This window comes from Leucoraja erinacea, chromosome 6 (assembly GCF_028641065.1).
Source record: "Leucoraja erinacea ecotype New England chromosome 6, Leri_hhj_1, whole genome shotgun sequence".
Lineage (NCBI taxonomy): Eukaryota > Metazoa > Chordata > Chondrichthyes > Rajiformes > Rajidae > Leucoraja > Leucoraja erinaceus.
In genome coordinates this window covers 63,084,449-63,105,187 of record NC_073382.1, presented here as the reverse complement: position 1 = coordinate 63,105,187, position 20,739 = coordinate 63,084,449, and the positions used below count along the sequence as shown (strand labels likewise).

At 42.7% G+C, this 20,739-nt stretch overlaps 1 protein-coding gene across 1 annotated transcript in view; it reads left to right on the top strand.

Moving 5' to 3' along the window:
- Nucleotides 1-20,739, top strand: part of LOC129698425 (disks large homolog 2-like) — a 633,990-nt gene that overhangs the window by 226,065 nt on the left and 387,186 nt on the right. Inside the window, exon 8 of the mRNA XM_055637570.1 lies at nt 8,638-8,691. Coding sequence (XP_055493545.1) covers nt 8,638-8,691 — 54 coding nt within the window. The remainder of the gene's footprint in view (nt 1-8,637; nt 8,692-20,739) is intronic.

The following is a 20,739-nucleotide window of genomic DNA, read 5'->3' as shown; positions in this document are numbered from 1 at the left end:
GAGATAGTGATCGACTTCAGGAGGCAAAGTAGTACATATACCCCAGTTTTCATTGATGGTGCTGAAGTAGAGATGGTCGGAAACTTCAAATTCCTCGGAGTCAATATCACCAACAACTTCTCCTGATCCACCCATATTGAAGCATCGACCAAGAAGGAACATGCCCCGACTTCCGTGGAAGGCTTAAGGGCCTGTCCCACCAGCATGCGATAGCATGCATCTAGCGCGACCAAACGTGGTGGTTGAGGCGTACGGCCACGCGGGGCTGGTCCCACTTCAATCGGCGAAGGCGTATGGAGTTGTGCGGGGCTGGTCCTGACATCACGCGGGGCTCCAAAAATCTTGCACTGTCCGAAAATCCCGCGCGCCAACGGCCTGTCGGCCCGCAGGCGCATTGAAGGCGTATGCAGCGTCTCGATGGGTGTACGTAGTGTCTTGACGTCGTATGCAGCGTCTTGACATCGTATGCAGCGTCTTGATGGCGTACGACTAGCGCGTGGCGTTGCGTGATGACGGCACCGCCCGGCTTGCCGTTGCATGATGACGTCACCGCCCGGCGCCGTGCGACATCCAAATTCAGTCTGCCCGCCTCCTGCCCAGCTGATTGGTGAGTATGATGTCGGGACTAGCCCCGCACAACTCCATACGACTCCGCGTTCGGAATTGGGACCGCCCCGCGTGGCCGTACGCCTCAAGCGAACACGTTTGGTCGCGCTAGGTGCATGGCTGGTGGGACAGGCCCTTTAGGAAGTTTGGAATGTCCCCTACAATTCACACCAACATCTGCAAATGCACTATAGAATGCATTATATCAGGATGCATCACAGCTTGGTTTGGGAACAGCTCCATCCAGGTCTGCAAGAAATTGCTGCAAATTGTGGACGCAGCCCAGGCCATCACACAAAGCAACCTCCCTTCCATAGATTACATTTAAACCTGACACTGCCTCGGCAAGGCCAGTGGTATAATCAAGGACGAGTCGCACCCTGGCCATTCCCTCATCTCCTCTCTCCCATAAAGCAAAAGGTATAGGTGTGAGAAAACGCACACCACCAGATTCAGGGACAGTTTCTTCCCAGCTGTTATTAGGCAACTGCATCACGCTACTACAACCAGAGGGCAGTGCTGAATTACTATCTACTATCGGACTATCCTTGATCGGACTTTGCTGGCTTTATCTTACACTAAACATTATTCCCTTCTCATGTATCTATACACTGTAAATGCGGTACCCGGACGTGGCGTCGAAGGACGAGAAGCCAAAGCAAAGAAGTCGAAGCCAAATAGCCGAATGGAAACGAATCCGAAACACCAAATAACCGAAAGCATGCAAAGCCAAAACGCCAACGAACCAAAAGCATACAAAGCTGAAACGCCAACGAAGCAAAAGGGCGGGACACCTAAAAGCCAACTAACCGAAAGGCTGCGCCGCCGAAGAGCAAACTCACCAAATGGCCGCTCTGCCGAAATGCCACCTAATCTGTCAAAAAGTCAAATAACGGACATGACGTCGCCGGGGGGCTGGACGTGTCAGCGTTTATTCCAGAACCCCGCGTCCATCACATCACTGGCTGGTGGAGACGGGGAGGATGGGGGCCATTTTCCCACACAAGCCTTTATTTGACTTTTTGGCAGAACGGCATTCCGTTAGTTGGCTTGTACACTCTACCCCTCTATCTGTTGCCTCCCCCAACCCTGTTGACTTAATCTATACTTCACACTGCCTTGGGAAAGCTGCAAATGTAATCTAGGACCTCGCATACCCTGGTCATTCTCTCTTCTGTCTCCCATCAGACAGAAGATACAAAAGCTTGAAACATGTACTAGGTATGTTACAAAACCTACCTGAATCGCCATTGGGAATCTGCCCACAGCCATGTGCGCGATTTTGGCGCTGTTTGGAGGGGGCGGGTTTAAAACGCGATTTTTACTAGGCTGTACTAATCGCAGATGTTCAGCCTAGTAAATCATTAACGAAAAATCGCTGCAAGACCCGGTCGCAAAAGGTATTATTAGTTTTATAGGCCTCGATAATATAGTTATAATAGTTTTTAAATTACTCTCTGATTCCGCAACCTCTCGCAGCCCCAGGGTTTTATAAAGCAAACAATTAAAGGTATGTACCTTATTTTTACATTAAATGGGGCATATATATAACCCTGAATATCAAGTTATCTATAGCGAGTAGTTCATTTTGGGCTTTTTATATCCCGCAGTATTTTTCTCGGCAATTGAGGGCACTAATCCAGCGCGATGCAACGTTCTAAACCAGCGCGTTCCACATGAACCCACTAGAAAGCCGATTTAAATGGGCATTTATTTACAGCAATTGAACACTAAATTCCTTCCATTTGGCCTATAAATTAATGTAAATTAGATATAAAAATCATGTTATATTGTGAATTATTTGTGAATAATCTTTGGACACTTAGGCTTTTTTGTAATGTCCATTGAAAATCAATAGGGAACAAGATGCTAATTTCTGAGTATGGAAATGGCCATAACTTTTTTAATACTTGAGATATGAAAGTGAATTTGGTGTCAAATTAAACTTATTGTTATGCTTTATCTGATGGGATAAATTGCAGACTTGATTTTTAAAATCTCAAAATTCTGTAACATTGCTACATGTACTAGCAGTTTCAAGGATAGTTTATTCCCTGCTGTCAGCAGACTCTTGATTGGACCTATTGTATGGATTACCGGGTGATGGCTGCCTCGCCAAGAGTCTGTCCTTTCCTTCTTTGTTGTTTTTTTTAGTATGTGTTAAATGTATGTTTTAGTGTCCTTTAGTGTGTTTTATGTGGTGGATGAGGAGGGGGTTTCCGGGAAACTTTTTTTAATCTCTTACCTCAACGGAGATTGCAACTTTTTTCCGTATCGTATCTCCGTCCGCACTGCGGCCTGACGTCGAGGAGTTGGCGGCCTTTGCTGGAGACCGACTTTGGAAGCTCCAATCGCAAGAGCCTGCGGACTTACCATTGCGGAGCTCGTGGTCCCTGTCAGAAGCTCCAACCACAGGAGCCTGCAGACTATAACATCGTGGAGCTCGGAGTCCCTGGTTAGAGACCGACTTCGGGAGCTCCAAGCCGTAGGAGCTTCGACCGCCCCAACGCAAGGGCATCGTGGGAACTTCGATCGCCCTGAAGTGAGGGCTTTGATCGCTCCGACGCGAGGGCTTCGACCGCCGGCTGCGGGAGCTTTGATCGCCTCGACTGCGGATTGTTCGACTGCCTGGACTGCGGGAGAATAAGGAGGCAGAAGATTGGACTTTATTGCCTCCATCACAATGAGGTGTGTGGGGAATCCGCTGTGGTTTATGTTAACTTTTATGTAGTTGTGTGTCTTGTTGCTTTTTTTTTAAGTATGGTTGTATGGTAATTCGAGTTTCACTGTACTATAATTGGTACAAGTGACAATAAACTGACCTTTGAACCTCTGTATGCTAAGGATGTATTCCCAATCTCCTTATCTACTTTGTTGCAGCTGTTGCACTTTTTTAAGCAGCACTTTCTCTGTAACTGTAATATACATCAGTCTGAAGAAGGGTTTCGGCCCGAAACGTCGCCTATTTCCTTCGCTCCATAGATGCTGCTGCACCCGCTGAGTTTCTCCAGCAATTTTGTGTACCTACTATATTCAGCATTCTGTTTCCTCTCTCTTTCTTCATTACCTGCTATGTCTGATATAATTTGGTTATCATACAAAATAAAAGTTTTTTCATGGTATTGCTGTACATGACAACAATAAACCACTCTTGATGATTTTGCATCTTTGGTACTGGTAATGGATTTTGTATCAAGATATCCATGCGTCCGTATTCAACACATCTTCCAATGCAAGTCAACATACATTTTGCCTTAGTTAGCATGATACAATAGCTATCCAGAAGTTAAACATTAATTAAAGTTATCTGATACCAGCATCAGAAGACTACAGTGAACATTTATTTTGGGAATCAAATTAATCTTCTGTAAGATAATTTGTTTGTCATGATGGAATATAGTATTGCCTTTTCAAATGCTGAAGTTCATTTGTTCCTTTTTTGTGCGAGTTTCCTTAAGATTAAACCAACACTTTTTTTAAATTCACGGGATTTGGCACAGGCAGCCATCTTTTGAATTGCTACAGCAATAGACAATAGACAATAGGTGCTGGAGTAGGCCATTCGGCCCTTCGAGCCAGCACCACCAGTCAATGTGATCATGGCTGATCATACCCAATCAGTACCCCGTTCCTGCCTTCTCCCCATATCCCCTGACTCTGCTATCTTTAAGAGACCTATCTAGCTCTCTCTTGAAAGTATCCAGAGAACCGGCCTCCACCGCCCTCTGAGGCAGAGAATTCCACAGACTCACAGAAACACAAAGTGTTTCCTCGTCTCCGTTCTAAATGGCTTACCCCTTATCCTTAAACTGTGGCCCCTGGTTCTGGACTCCCCCAACATTGGGAACATGTTTCCTGCCTCTAGCATGTCCAAATCCTTAACAATCATATGCTTCAATAATATGCCCTCTCATCCTTCTAAACTCCAGAGTGCACAAGTCCAGCCGCAACATTCTCTCAGCATATGACTGTCCCGCCATCCCGGGAATAAACCTTGTAAACCTACGCTGCACTCCCTCAATAGCAAGAATGTCCTTCCTCAAATTAGGGGACCAAAACTGCACACAATATTCCAAGTGTGGTCTCACTAGAGACCTGTACAACTGCAGAAGGACCTCTTTCTCCTATACTCGACTCCTCTTGTTATAAAGGCCAACATGCCATTCGCTTTCTTCACTGCCTGCTGTACCTGCATGCTTACTTTCATAGACTGATGAACAAGGACCCCCAGATCCCGTTGTACTTCCCCTTTTCCCAACTTGACGCCATTTAGATAGTAATCTACCTTCCTGTTTTTGATACCAAAGTGGATAACCTCACATTTTTATCCACATTAAACTTCATCTGCCATGCATCTGCCCATTCTCCCAACCTGTCCAAGTCACCCTGCATCCTCATAGCATCCTCCTCACAGTTCACACTGCCACCCAGCTTTGTGTCATCTGCAAATTTGCTAATGTTACTTTGAATCCCTTCATCCAAATCACTATGCATATTGTAAATAGCTGCGGTCCCAGCACTGAGCCTTGCGGTACCCCACTAGTCACTGCCTGCCATTATGAAAGGGTCCCGTTAATCCCTACTCTTTGTTTCCTGTCTGCCAACTAATTTTCAATCCATGTCAGCACTCTACCCCCAATACCACGTGCCCTAATTTTGCCCACTAATCTCCACAAATGGAGAATATACCCCCCCAAAAAAAAACAAAAGCTGGAAGAACTCAATGGGTCAAGCAACCTTTGTGGGGGGCAAGAGGTGTAAGTCACTGTTTTGGGTTAAGACTCAGCATCAGCACTGAGAGGGAAACGGAAAGATGCCAATATACTGTATATAGCAGTGCGAAGGTTAGTGGGATTGAGGTTAGTAGAGTATAGGGGAGCGATGATGACCAGGTGGTGGGAGGGAGGAAGGAAGGGGGAGAATAGGAGAGATGGTGAACAAAACCAGATGGAAATGTGAATGTGAGGGAGGAGTGCACTGCAGGCGTGGATTACCTGAAATTAGAAAATTCAATGTTTATTTCAAATGCAGATAGTAAGAACTAAGCCTCACATTGCATTTTATAGCAAACGATCTATTTTTTTCCACTCGTGCGTCAGATGACGTATCACTCGCTGTTGGCTTCTGTCATCGTCAACATGTTGACAGAATTGGTTGCTCGACGCATCACAGAGTGCATCGTGTCGTTGTTTCCGGGGATCGCCACGAGGAGGCTTCTGATATGATCCCCAACAATCTAATGAAATGAACATTGAATTTTCCAGTTTTAGAAATTTGACAAAATGCTCTTCTCCATCACACAACTGGCTTTCCATCTAGTTCTATTTCTTCTCACTTTGTTCATCTCTCCCATCTGCTCCCCATCCAATTCCACTTGCCCACCATCTCCGCCCCAACTGGTTCCACCTATCCCTTTACTGCCTCAGTCATACTCACCTTCATATTGGCAATCTTTTCTCTTCCTTCTCAGTTCTGAAGCAAGGTGGCAAAATGTCGACTTACACCCATTGCCGCTACAACTGATGCTTGAGCCGCTGAGTTTGTCTAGCAATCTGTTTTTCTGGTCTCCCTGGTCAAAATACTCCCAAGGTCTGTTTTTTCCCAAGGGCACTGTTGATTTTAACCCAGTAATGATAATTAAAGTGTAACATGTTTCTAGTCAGTATGATGTGTGACTTGGTGGGGAATTTGCAGATTTTGTGTCCATGCACACTTAAGGTCAAATTCTGCCAGAGGGATATGTATGGGAGATGCCATTGCAGAAGTCCAGACAGACTTCCACGGTGCATCTTTTAAATGGTATCACAATGTACCTTGCCTATGATGGAGAGAATAAATGCTGAAGGCAGTGGATGGCTCAATGGTACTTTATTGTCACATGTGTGATATAAAGGTACTGCCCTCAACCAGTATAGATTATTTCATCATACTTCTGACTTGAGTCTTGCAGATGATGGAAATTTTTTGGGAACAGTGACTCATACGATACCAGTCTCTGGTCTGTACTTTTTTAAAATGTTGGCATATTTTTGTCCATTTTTAATTGCCCTTGAAATAAGAGAGACAATATGTGAAAAGCACATTGATTGGTTTGGATGCAAAACGGGATAGGAATGGTAGATTTCCATCTCTGCAAGACATAGAGGATTTGTTATGACAGTCTAGAAGATTAATGATTATCCAGAATAAAAATCAGATACATTCATTGCTCTGTTGGCAGAGGAGCTATGTCTAGTTCTACAGTCATGGGTACAGAGAGAGTAGAGCAGGGGACTGATCGTTCAATGCTGAGGTACTGATAGTCAACAAGGAGAAGGTGCTATTGCCCATCCATGCTGATTAAAATCTATTGATACGGAAGTCCACTAGGGAGGAGCAAAGACCCAACTTCCTGAAATTGATGATGAATTTGGAAAGAACAATGGTGTTGAATGCTAAGCTGAAGTTTATAATCAACAAACAGATGTTTGTGTTCCCATTGTCCAAGTGGTCCAGCACACAATCCAGCCAGTAAGATGGTATCTACTGTGATCTGTTGTGACAGTTGGCAAATTGAGGCAGGAGCTGATTTGTGTTCTATGCAACTTTTGAAGCACTTCATCACAATGGATGTCCTTGGAATATGGAGTTTTGAGGCATGTCACCTTCTCTTCTTGGGCATGTCCTTTTAAAGCAGGTGAAAAGCTTGGATCATCGTAGTGTGAGGTTAAATATGCCCACAGGAACTCCAGCAAGTTGGTTTGCGCAGGGCTTTGAACATGCAACCAGGCCCACTGTCAAGGCTGGACCTTTTACCCAGGGTTTTACCATTCACCCTTGAAAAGGATCTTCTGCTGTCAGCCTTGGAAACTGAGATCACAAGACTTTCAAGATTTGTGGGGGCTGGTGAAGGTATATCATTGTACTCCGTTTTGAAGTGGGCAAAGGATGTATTGCCTTGTTTGCCAGGAATGCATCACTGTTAAATTAAGAAAACAAGATATTTGGAGTATTGTGAGCAATCTTGGACACCATATCTGAGGAAGGATGTGCTGACCCTGGAGACGGTCCAGAGGAGGCTTACAAGAATGATCCCAGGAATGAGTGGGTTTACATATGATGAGCCTTGACCATGGGCCTGTACTTGCTGAAGTTTAGAAGAATGAGGGGGGATCTCATTGAAACGTACAGAATAGTTTGTCCGTTCGCTCATGTGTCAGATGATGTATAGCTCGCTTTTGGCTTCTGTCGTCATCCAACATGTTGACAGAATTGGTCGCCCGACGCATCACAGAGTGCATCAGGTCATCGTTTCCAGGGAGGCTTCTGTCATGATCCCCTACAGAATAGTGAAATGCTTGGATAGAGTGGATGTGGAAGAGCATGTTTCCACTTGTGGGAGAGTCTAAGACTAGAGGTCATAGCCTCAGAATTAAAGTACATTCCTTTCGGAATGAGATGAGAAGGAACTTCTTTAGTCAGAGGGTGGTGAACCTGTGGGATTCTTTGCCACGGAAGGCTGTGGAGGTCGTCAATGGATATTTTTAAAGCAGAGATAGATAGATTATTGATTAGTACTGTGTCAGGGGTTATGGTGAGAAGGCAGGAGAATGGGGTTAGGAGGGAGAGTTAGATCAGTCATGATTGATTGGAAGAGTAGACTTGATGGGCTGAATGGCCTAATTCCGCTCTTATGACCTTATGCTGATATAAAAGAATCTGAGATGTATTTTGGGCATAAGTGATGCAACAAGTAATTAAAAATCCGATTAAATTGCAGGGCTGTTATATAATTAAATGAGTGTATAGATTTCTGAAACAATGTAATATAAGCAGTCAAAAACTCAAAATCTTGAATAACCACTGGCTTATTTTTTAATTTAATTTTTAATTTTACCAGTTATTTTTAATATAGTTTTAATTAATGATACATACAAATATATAAATGTGTTTAAATTTAAACAGTGGCAACATTGAGAAAACAAACAATGTGGTTATATTCTCCCAATTAACCCTGCAAATAGGTGTGACCTTATTTTTGTTTACACACAGGCAAGTCCTGCTCCCATTATTGTCAACACAGAAGCACTGGAGACGGTTCCCTATGTAAGTACTTGCAGTTCAGTTATCAAATGTTTTATATAAACTGTTTGTCTTAAAATATGGTGTCATACATACTTTTACATTACAGTTTACAGTGGCATATGATACCAATAATTTTACATTCATAAAAATGGTTTTGCTATTGTTGAGAAAAAAAATCTCATCCATTTAAATAAAACTCCAATAATCCAGCATCCGCTTGGTCGGAAATCCTGATGGTCCATTTTACTTATCAGTCCAAATGGGAGCCAGGGTCCAGAATGCAAGCGTGGGTGTGCAGCCAGAACATTGACATTTTACGTGCAGCTAGAGGCCTTCTGAATGACAATGAAAGCTTTATAATAAACAGCATCTCATACTCACTCTGAGACTTGCTGGTTGTTATGGGCTTGTCCCACGGTGATTTTTTAGGCAAGTGCTAGCGACAGTCATAGTCATAGCAGGTCGCCGAAAAACTGGCGACAACCTGCGTCATCCTGGCGACATCCCACAACATCACCTACAACAGGAGAAGCCAAGCTACGCTCATTGGCATCAAACCCACCGTTGCCGAAAAATTTTCAACATGTTGAAAACTTAGCGGTGACCAGAAAGAGGCTACGACTTTTTGCGTGACTGAGGAGACTACTCCAGGCAACCACCGGCGAACATGTGGTGCCAAACTAGTCGCCTGTAGTTGAAAATTTAGCGCCGACCAGAAAGACGCTACGACTTTTTGCGTGACTGAGGATACTACTCCAGGCAACCACCGGCGAACATGTGGTGCCAAACTAGTCGCCTGTAGTTGCCTAAAACATCGCCTAAGTGGGACAGGCCTATTAGGTGATGTGTGGGGGGAGGAGGGGGGTTTGTTGGTGGACTGTGAATTATATTTGTGGGTGAGGCTGTGGAAATTGTTAGGCAGCAGTATTGAAGGATGGTCGGGAGGATCTTTCAATAGTCTGAGGGAGAGCTTGTGGCCCATGTATATAGGTGACAAGTTTTCTCAGGTTACATCATCAATAATGCAAATGTAAAATTTATCTGCAGATTTATTTTGAACCTCACAAGTGTAACAAAATACAATAATTACCTACTTGCAAATAGATATTGTAAGCCTGCCTCTCTTTAAGCCATGCTATTTAGGGCAACATTCAAACTATATATTGCCTTCACTGAATTCCTCGACTTACTGTGATCTTAGACACCATCATCTACCCTGACTGCTTTACATTGGAGGTTAGGGTCAAGATTCAAGGGAGTTTATTGTCATGTGTCTCAGATAGGACAATCACATTTTTGCTTTGCTTCAGCACAACAGAATATAGTAGGCATAAATAAACACAGAACAAATCAGTGTGACCATATACCATTGAATATATATATATATGTACACACACACATAAATAAACAGGTAAAGTGTAATGGGCTATGAATGTTCAGAGTTTTGTTTGAGTTGAGTTTAATAGCCTGATGACTGTGGGAAAGTAGCTATTCCAGAACCTGGATGTTGCAGATTTCAGGCTCCTGTGCCTTCCACCTGAAGGCAGCAGGGAAATGAGTGTGTGGCCAGGATGATGTGGATCCTTGATGATGTTGGCAGCCTTTTTGAGGCAGCGACTGCGATAGATCCCCTCGATGGTAGGGAGGTCAGAGCCGATGATGGACTGGGCAATGTTTACAACTTTTTGCAGTCTTTTCCGCTCCTGGGCGCTCAAGTTACCGAACCCAGCATGCTCTCTACTGTGCGCCTGTAGAGGTTCGAGAGAGTCCTCCTTGACATACCGACTCTCCGTAATCTTCTCATGAAGTAGAGGCGCTGATGTGCTTTCTTTATAATTGCATCAGTGTTCTTGGACCAGGAGAGATCTTCAGAGATATGCACGCACAGGAATTTGAAGCTCTTGACCCTCTTCACCATCGACCCGTTGATATAAACGGGACTATGGGTCCCCATCCTACCCCTTCCAAAGTCCACAATAAGTTTCTTGGTTTTGCTGGTGTTGAGAGCCAGGTTATTGTGCTGGCACCATTTGGTCAAATGGTCGATCTCACTTCTATACTCTGACTCATCTCCATCAGTGATACATCCCACAACAGTGGTGCCGTCAGCGAACTTGACGATGGAGTTCGCACTGTGACCGGCTATGCAGTCATGAGTACAGCAGGGGGCTGAGCACGCAGCCTTGAGGTGCTCCCATGCTGATTGTTATTGAGGCTGACACATTTCCGCCAATACAGACAGACTGTGGTCTGTGAATGAGGAAGTCGAGGATCCAATTGCAGAGGGATGCGCTGAGACCCAGTTCTGAGAGTTTGGTAACCAGCTTGGTGGGGATGATTGTATTAAATTCTGAGCTGTAGTCAATGAATAACAGCCTGACATATGGGTGTTTGTTGTCCAAGTGGTCCAGAGCGGAGTGGAGAGCCAGCGAGATCACATCGATCTGTTGTGGCTGTAAGCAAACTGCAGTGGGTCCAGGTTTTTGACGAGGTATGAGTTGATTTGCACCATGATCAACCTCTCAAAGCATTTAATCACCACCGACATTAGTGCCACTGTTCGCTAGTCATTGAGGCACATCACCTTGCTCTTCTTGGGCACCGGTATAATTGATGACCTTTTAAAGTAGGTGGGATCCTCAGACCTCAGAAGTGAGAGGTTGAAAATGTCCGTATCAACTCCAGCCAGTTGGTCCGCACAGGTTTTTAGAACACGACCGGGTATGCCATCAGGTCCAGGCGCTTTCCGAGGGTTCACCCCTCTGAAGGATTTTCTGATGTCGACCTCTGTGACCGTGACTGCAGTACCATCTCAGCGAAAGGGGGCTCGAGAAGGCACATCAGTGTTCTCCCTATCAAAGCGTGCGTAGTTTTGCTAGTTTCAGATTTCTCTCAACTTCTTAAGGATATTTGTAGACTGCTACTGGTAACCTCCAAGATATCTCACAGGTTGCTAATCCTAGTGTAGCTGGAGAGGGTATCTCTAGCTGCATCTAATTTTCCTTCAGCTGATAGGAGCAGGCACAACAGATAAAAACAAGTACATGCACCAGAGATGCAAGAGACTGCAGATGCTAGAATCTGGAACATCACTAGAGTAACCCAGCAGGTCAAGCAGCATCTTTTGATACAAACGTATAGTCGACATTTTGGATCAGGACCATGCATCAGAACTTATGCGGGTCCTGATGTAGTTTCTCAACCCAAAATGTCAACCAATTCTTTGCCTCCACAGATTCTGTCTAATAGGCACTGACGTTTGATCAAAGTCCAACCATTTATAACAATACTCATATCTTTACAAAAATGACTTTGGCAAGTTTCTTGCAGAAATGCCCAACTTTTAATCCTTGTACAAAGAATTTGCTTTATGCAAGCATTATCCTTCATTGGTCTGTCCAGATCCCTCTCATCTCCTATGATGTTCTCCTATCTGTTCCACCCATCGTTCCTTCATAGTAATATTGATTTGTTCAGCAGCAACACTCTCCTGTCACTGGAAGGGTATTGTTAAATTGTGCCCATGAGTTGTTTGCAAAGACTGCACGTGTTATACTACATGATGTAAACTACTAAAACTAGCAACATATCAAGAGGAAATAGTGCAATGTAATATACAATGTCAGTTGGCTGAGCCCACAAAATAGTTGAAACACTAAAGAATTCTAGGGCATCATCTCCCCGTGCAAAAAAATATGGATGTTGGTCTGTTGTTATTTGTTTCGTTCGGTGCCTTTTCCAAATCATTTAGGATATTATCATGTGAGATGTTTCTCTTTTCCTCATTTTTCCTTATTTATGTAGAAATAAATAAGTATATGAGCTCTGCATTACATTGGCATTTTTAAGCTTAACATTTTTGAAATCTTAATTAAAATACACTTTTTGGACATTTTGTTCCAATCTTCTCTCTTTAACGGCATCCTTTCAAAATCACTCAGCGTACAAGATTTCCCAAGATTTCCCAAAACCATCCACAAGCCAATTAAGGGGAGTAGGTTATGAATTGTCATATCTTGAATGTGAGTGATATCCGTTCATGGAAATTATATTTATCTTATGGTAATCCATTTGAGCAGAAATAATAAACACACACACTTTGCCTGCATTAATATACATGAGGTCCAAATTGCCTCTTTGTTACAAAAGCCAGAATCATGACCCCCTTTTGGGTTTTTTTAACCATCCATGTATTGTGCCAAAAAAAAAAATCAAAAACAAAATGCTGCAAATGCTGTTAATAAATTTGAATAGAAACTAACTGGGAAATGGTATTTTTCTGTTAAGTGATATTTTACTCAAATATATTGAAAACACGTTCTGAAATAAGGTCTTGGATGAAAAAATGGCTGCTGATGTGAGGCTAATAAATACACATTATAAAGGATTTAAAAATTCTAAATTATTCATAAAATGAACTATGAATCAATCATGAATGTTGTACTTTATTTCCTTAGTCTTTTAACCTTTAACCAAGGGCAGATTTGACTCTTTTAACTATCGTAGGGGATGGTCTACCTAGCTGTTAATTTGCATAAACAAAACTGCTTTTTATAACTAAAGATGGATAGTAAATGCTGACCTGATTGCTGATGCTGACATCCTGAGGACGAGTAAAGTAAAATAGAAGATTTTATGGGCTAAACTTAAAGAGATGCAGAGTAAAAGGTTTCACAAAAGGTTACAAATTTAAACAATTAAATTTTTTCCCTGAATGCCAATTAAAATGGGATAAAAACATATAGAATGATTGTATGTAAATTCATCCATTGTTAATTATTTATTTATGCATAGATGATACATCCATTATGAATTGGATAATTTTGAATGCAGCATCTTGGATCCTCCAAATCACTGTTTTTTAAACGTTTTTTTCAAGTTTCCCTCTTTAACCAACTAGCACACCCATGTAACCTTATAATAACAACCAGCTAACTATAAACTAAATAATATACACTTTGGTTAAATCCTAAAAAAAAAGGCATAATAAAATGATATTCCACTATTCCGTACCTGTCAAGGGTTGGTTCTGAGTGAATGCCTATGTGCTGATCTCTGGTCAGTCTATCCCTACCCCTAAGCTCCCCAGATCTCTTTTCTACTTCGTATCTACAATCCTCAAGCCTCACACTATTGACCCTTGTTTGATCCATTTTGATGACTTATTTAGTTTTACCATCCTAAGACCCATCTGAGGGTCATGACTCCAATTAATCAGGCACTGTTTTTATGTTAACATAAAAGGGTTCACATTTTTATTTTAATCATCAGGAAATTCTGTTTTGAATTGTCTAAAGAAACAACAGAGAGTGTGAGACTGCCACAATGGACCTAGCATGCACATATTTCATACTTTTTCTCACTCTCCCATTTATCTATCTATTATACTAAAACTCTCACTTTGTTTGTTTCTATGTGTGTGTGTGTGTGCATGTGTGCCTGTCTGTGATCTCTGATTCAGTGATGTCATCAAATTACGGCAAATTAGTACACGATCGCACTATATTTTTTGAACCACCTTACTCACAATTGTCATGTGATGGTTTGTGTCAAGTTTCGTTCAGATTGATATTATATTTCACAAGTTATACACATTTTTAAACTTACAAAACCCCAATTTGAGAAAAATGTTCTTCCCTCTGCACTGGCACTTACAACTATGACATCACAATGGGATTGCAGCCCTGCTCACTAAAATGTTGCTATCCCAGGACACTGAGTCCTGCCAGCCCTAGCAAATGCAATTGCAATCTACAATGTTGCAATCCCTTTTTAAAATATTTCTGGCAGGAAGATTTTTTTTAAAGGTTTAATGAGGGAGGATGAATGAGGGGAAATGAGCCGCCCCTGCACAGTTGGGGGCTATGGGTGAACGTTGGAATATTGCATTGGGGAACAGCTAGCGTTGGGGGAACGGGTGGAATATTGCATTGGGGAATAGGTTGCGTTGGGGGACCAGGCCTCCCTTGGGGGCTATGGGTGAGTGGTGGAATATTGCGTTGTGGACCAGGTCTCCCGTGTGACAGGGACCCAACGGGTCCCACTTGGTCTAGTATAATATTACTAAATCTCTCATCTAGTTTGTTTCTATGTGTGTGTGTGATTGTCTGTCTGTCTGCCCATGTGATCTTTTAACTATGTCAAAAAGATACATGATAGCGCTACAATTTTGCACCACCTTACTCACAATTGTCCTGTGTTGTGGTGTCTAAAGTTTCGTTCAGATTGATGTTATATTTTACAAGTTATTTGCATTTTTAACTTTACAAAACTCCAATTTGAGAAAGATTTCTTCCTCTGCACTGGCACTTACAGCTATGACGTCACAAGGGGATTGTAGCCCTGCTCGCTACAATGTTGCTATCCCAGGACACTGAGTCCTGCCAGCCATAGCAAGCATTTTTTTAAAGTTTAAAATCAGGGAGGGTGAATAAGGGGTAATGAACAGCCCCTGCTCAGTTGGGGGCTCTGGCTGAGTGGTGCAATATTGCTTTGGGGGAACGGGTCGAGTTGGGGGAACGGGTAAGTGGTGGAATATTGCCTTGGGGAACGCGTTGCATTGGGGGACCAGGCCTCCCATGGGGGCTATGGGTGAGTGGCAGAATATTGCGTTGGGGGAATGCGTTGCGTTGGGGGACCAGGCCTCCCGTATGTCAGGGACCCAATGGGTCCCACTTGGTCTAGTAATATATAAAAAACTCCTTTACTGCTAATCAGGGAAATCACGGCAAAAGACAGGTAATGCAGAGTCAAGATTAATTTTTCAGAATGCGTTGATAGCTACTAAATAGAAACATAATGCCTAATGGCTTCTAGATTTTGGGTATAAATCAAGCAGCAAACAAGAACTATTGCACTGAGCATGATGGATGTATGGCCTGCTTGCCTCGTGTTGGAAGCATATGAAGTTGGTTCTGCCCCATGCAGCAGTCTAATGGTGAAATCGGGATGCAGATTGTTCAATAGAACAATTATGAATCTGAGGTGTGATGAAGGACGCCAGGAGCATAAATATATATAAACACAATCTCTAAACACATGGATTTGCATATCCCTCATTGTACCATTACTATCGCGCCAGAAGATAACTTAAGTTTAGTGAGGGGTATAGAATGACATTCTGAAAGCGACTACAGGTACACCAGAACAAAACTGAGATTAACATTGTTGGCTGGAGGACCTGTTACTTTGCTGTGCTGTATTGTATTGCTCTATGTTCTTCAAAACATCTGACAAGACCACGCAGGCTCAGCCAGGAGAGTTTGCAGTCAGGGGTCATAGACTCATAGGGTCATTCGGCATGGAAACAGGTTCTTCAGCCCAAATTGCCCATGCTAACCAAGATTTCCCACCTGCCTGCATTGCCCATATCCCTCTAAACCTTTCCTATCCACAAACCCATTCAAATGTATTTTATTAGGAGGCTCTCCTCTTCAGAGAGAATGTTCAACACACAGAAGTATGGATTTAAACTAAATCGCCTGGGATCAAAAAACAAAGAGATGTGGGCATGGCAAACTAAGATTCACTGAATCGTGTCATTTTGAGAACACAAGCACATTGTTGCCAACTATTGCCAACAAATGTGCCATCTCAGAGAAGGTACCACACAGATTAACGTGCTTTCTGAACAACAAAACAGGATGCAATTGTCAGAGCTAAATAGGTTTACAATCTGGATCAGATTAAGGATATGCAATCCTATCACATCTAGTTTTGAATGGTGGTGATCATTAAGTAGCTAATGGGGAAATGAAGCTCCAAGAATATCCCCAATCTCAATAATATAAATTAAATTATTACAATATTATAATTATACTTATTTTTGTTCTTACTAAGTTACTAAATATAATATGTAAATTTTCTGTGATGCGTCAACACTTTGTCACGACTACTTGTTTATATTCTCTCTAATAATCAGTTCATATTTTTTCCCAGATATAAACCTTAATAAAATGTTCAATTGGTGTTCTATCTCAAACATTGAATTAATAATAATAGGCTCAGGTTTCCTTTCCTATATATGTTGAAAACAAGTAACATTGCAGAAAAAATATCAAAGTAGGTCATACCTGATTAGAAAAGATGTGATGACGATATTAGTGCAGCAACACAGCCACTTGTTATCTGTTTGATCCATGTTCTTGTTCTTGTTATCTGTTTGATCCATTTCTCACCCATCCGTATTGTTCTTGAGAAGATGATGGTGTGCTTCCTTAAATGTACTTCCACCATGCTGTTGAATAACAAATACTAGGATTTAGTATGGTGAAGTAACCACAATTTATTTTTGTATGACTGTGTATCTAAGAGGATTATATGCCAGTGGTGATTTTTCACATTTACCTGCTGCCCTTACCTTTCTAGTTGGCAGTACCTGCAGGTTTGGGAGGTCCTGTCAGAAGCAATTAAAGTGAGTGATTGTCACGCTTTTTCAGATAGCACGCATTTACCAAAGATGTAAAGGCAGTGGAGGGAATGAATGCCAAGTATCATGGTGGATTTGATGCCAACCTGCAGGTTGTTATGGATGGTGTCATGCTTCTTACATGTTGTCAAGTTTTATTTTTCCATGTATGTGTAGAGAATTCATGTGCATTGAAGCTGGTGCTAAAATGGTTAGGTGATGAGTCACTCATGACCAGGGTACTCATACTTTGATCTGCTTTTGCAATATTTATATGCAGAAACAAGGAACTGCAGATGATGATTTGCAAAAACAGACACAAAGTCCTGGATTAATTAATGTGGTCAGGCAGCATCCCTGGAGAACATGGATTGGTGACGGTTGCGACCCGTCTTCATGCTGGAAAAGGTTTCTGACCCAAATCATCACCTATCCATGTTCTCCAGGGATGCTGCCTTATCCACCGAGTTAACCCAGGACTTTGTGTCCTCTTTTGCAGTGTTTAAATGATTGGTCCAGGTGAACCCATGGTGATACCTAGTATTTTGATGATGTTGGACCACAATAATAGTAATGTGTGGATGGTTGAACTCTTCAGTTGGAGAGGTCATGTTTGACAATTCTATGAGGTGCTAAAATGAAGGTACAAGTGATTGCAGATGCTAAAATACGGTACAAAAAATAAACTGCTGACGATGGGCATATGGCACCAGGCGGTAGAGAGGATAGGAAAGGTGAGCCATGGCTTCATTATTGTTAGTGGGATCATGTTCCTGGAGGAGGTATGTGGAGATTTTATCGAGAGTGGACGTCCATGGTAAAGATGAAGGGGGCATGTGTCTTGCCATCCATGATGGATTGATGGGAATGGGAAAAGGAACACGTGGGAGTGGATTACCTAAAATTGGTGAATTAATTGTCCACATCATCGGACTGTAGGCTATGCTGGCAGAATATGATAGGTTGTAATTCCAATTTGGCCTCACTATGGCGATGGAGAAGGCCGAGGGTGGAGATGTAACTGTGGGAATAGGAAGGTAATTGAAATGCCAATTGCAAACAGATCGTAGGTGTTCTGTAAACCAGTCACCTAGCCCGTGCTTCGTCTTACCAATGTGGGACCACATTGTTAGCTTTGAATGCAGCAGATAAGGCTGGAGGAGGTGCATGTGAATCTTTACCTGTTTTTGGTCGCTGGATAGTGGTGAGGGAAGAAATGTTGAGACAAGTGCTGGGGAAAGTGGGGAGACGTGAAGGGAAGGGATGAAAACACAAGGGAGTCATGGAGAAAGTGGCTCCTGTGAAAAGCCGAAAGAGGGACGAGAAGGGAAGATGTAGCTCATGGTAGAATTCTGTTGAAATGACGCAAGTAGCAAAGGATTATATACCAGATGCAGTGAATAGTGGGGAGAATGGTGTGGATGAGGCAAACTACCTCTATTGGGGGACGAGAGCAGCTATGCAAGAAATGGGAGGGATGATTATGAAGTCTCCATCATCTATGGTAAAGGGGAAGTCACATTTCATGGAGAAGTAGGACATTTCAGAAGTCCAAGAGTGGAAAGCCTCATCTTGAGAACAGATATAACGGAGACGGAAACACCAAGGGTGGGAAAAGGCATCATTGAGGTTGCAGATTTGTTTTATATTCTTAGGCTAGAAAGATTGACATCCAGCAATTCCAACCATCTCCCATTTTGTGAGGTATGATTCCAGCTGTTTTCCACCAGTTCTCAATTGACTATGTTCCTTGATGCCACTTTTGATCAAACACTGACTTGATGTCGAAGATAGACACAAAATACTGGAGTAACTCAACAGGCCAGGCAATATCTCTGGAGAGAAGGAATGGGAGAGAAAAGGAAGACGTGATGTTTTCGGTCGAGATCGTTCCTCAAACTGAGAATCAGAAACTAGCAGGACGATTAGGGTGGGGGAGGGATGGAGAGAGATGGATTGCAAGGATTACTTGAAATGATAGAAATCAATATTTATATCCCTGGGTTGTGAGCTGCCCAAGCAAAATCTGAGGTGTTGTTCCTCAAATTTGTGTGTGGTGGTCTTACCCTGACAGTGGAGGTGTACCAGGACAGAAAGGTCAGCTTGGGAATGGAATGGGAATTAAAATGTTTAGCAATTGGGAGATCGTGTAGGCCGAGGTGGTCTGAGCATTGGTGTTCAGCGAAACGATCGCCCAGTCTGCGCTTTGTCTCGCCGAAAGAGCAGTCCACACGGAGAATACGGATACAGTAGCTGAGGTTGGAGGATGTGCAAGTGAACCTCTGCCTAACCTGATAGGACTATCAGGGTCCCTGGATGGAGCCGAGTGAGGAGGTATAGGGGTAGGTGTTGCATCTCCTGTGGTTGCAGGCGAAAGTACCTGAGGAGGGGGTGGTTTGGGTGGGAAAGGATGAGTGAACTAGGGAGTTGTGTAGGGATCAGTCTCTGTGAACAGCGAAAAGGGATAGAGATGGTAAGATGTGAAGTGGTGGGATCCCGTTGTAGGTGGCGAAAATGATGTTGTTTTTATCTAATCTCCCCCCACTTACAATAAGAGTGAAGAAGGGTCCTGACCCAAAACGTCGCTTATTCGGATTCTCCAGAAATTTGCTGATTTACTCCAGCGCTTTGTCTATTTCTATATCCAATACCTTCAGACAATTGGCTGCAGATTTGTATCTGTGGAAAATGCAGAGAGGATCATACTGTTAGCCATATAGCTGAATGTTCTCACAAATGCTTCAGCCATGTCTTTAGCATTCATATGCTGGGCCTCATTATCCTACTCCTTGAGAATGAAGAGCTCTGGGAACCTAATCCTCCAGTTAGCTCTTTAGTTGTCCACCATTATTCTTGATTTGACAGCAGGACTGCAGAGCTTTGATGTGATACATTGTTTGTGAGATCATTTAGATCTGGATAAATAATATAAAATAATTACGATCCCAATAGAGAAAATTATTTTGTTTTCTTTCTAATAGATTTTCTCTTCAGATATGTGGTGAAAATGACATACAGGCAGTATTTAACCAAGGAGCTCAATGGACAATAGGGGGAAAACATTCTACATGCTTGATGTTAATGATAGGTTTAGTCGGTTTCCTGGGACCCTCTTTGTCTATGAAATAGTATCTTTAGCCACCTTACTGCACTTTATAGACATCTCCAGAACCTCCATATATTTTTATAATTGCAGCTATTCCTAATATTGACTTGTTTTAATGCCCATACATTTAACCAAGTTTTGTGCCATATTACTACCCACTCTTTCAGCTCCACGTTGCCACGATGATAGTGCTTCTTAAATGCATATTGTTTGTGCTAAAGGGGCTGTCATAGAAACATAGAAATTAGGTGCAGGAGTAGGCCATTCGGCCCTTCGAGCCTGCACCGCCATTTAATATGATCATGGCTGATCATCCAACTCAGTATCCCGTACCTGCCTTTTCTCCATACCCTCTGATCCCCTTGGCCACAAGGGCCACATCTAACTCCCTCTTAAATATAGCCAATGAACTGGCCTCAACTACCCTCTGTGGCAGAGAGTTCAAGAGATTCACCACTCTCTGTGTGAAAAAAGTTCTCCTCATCTCGGTTTTAAAGGATTTCCCCCTTATCCTTAAGCTGTGACCCCTTGTCCTGGACTTCCCCAACATCGGAAA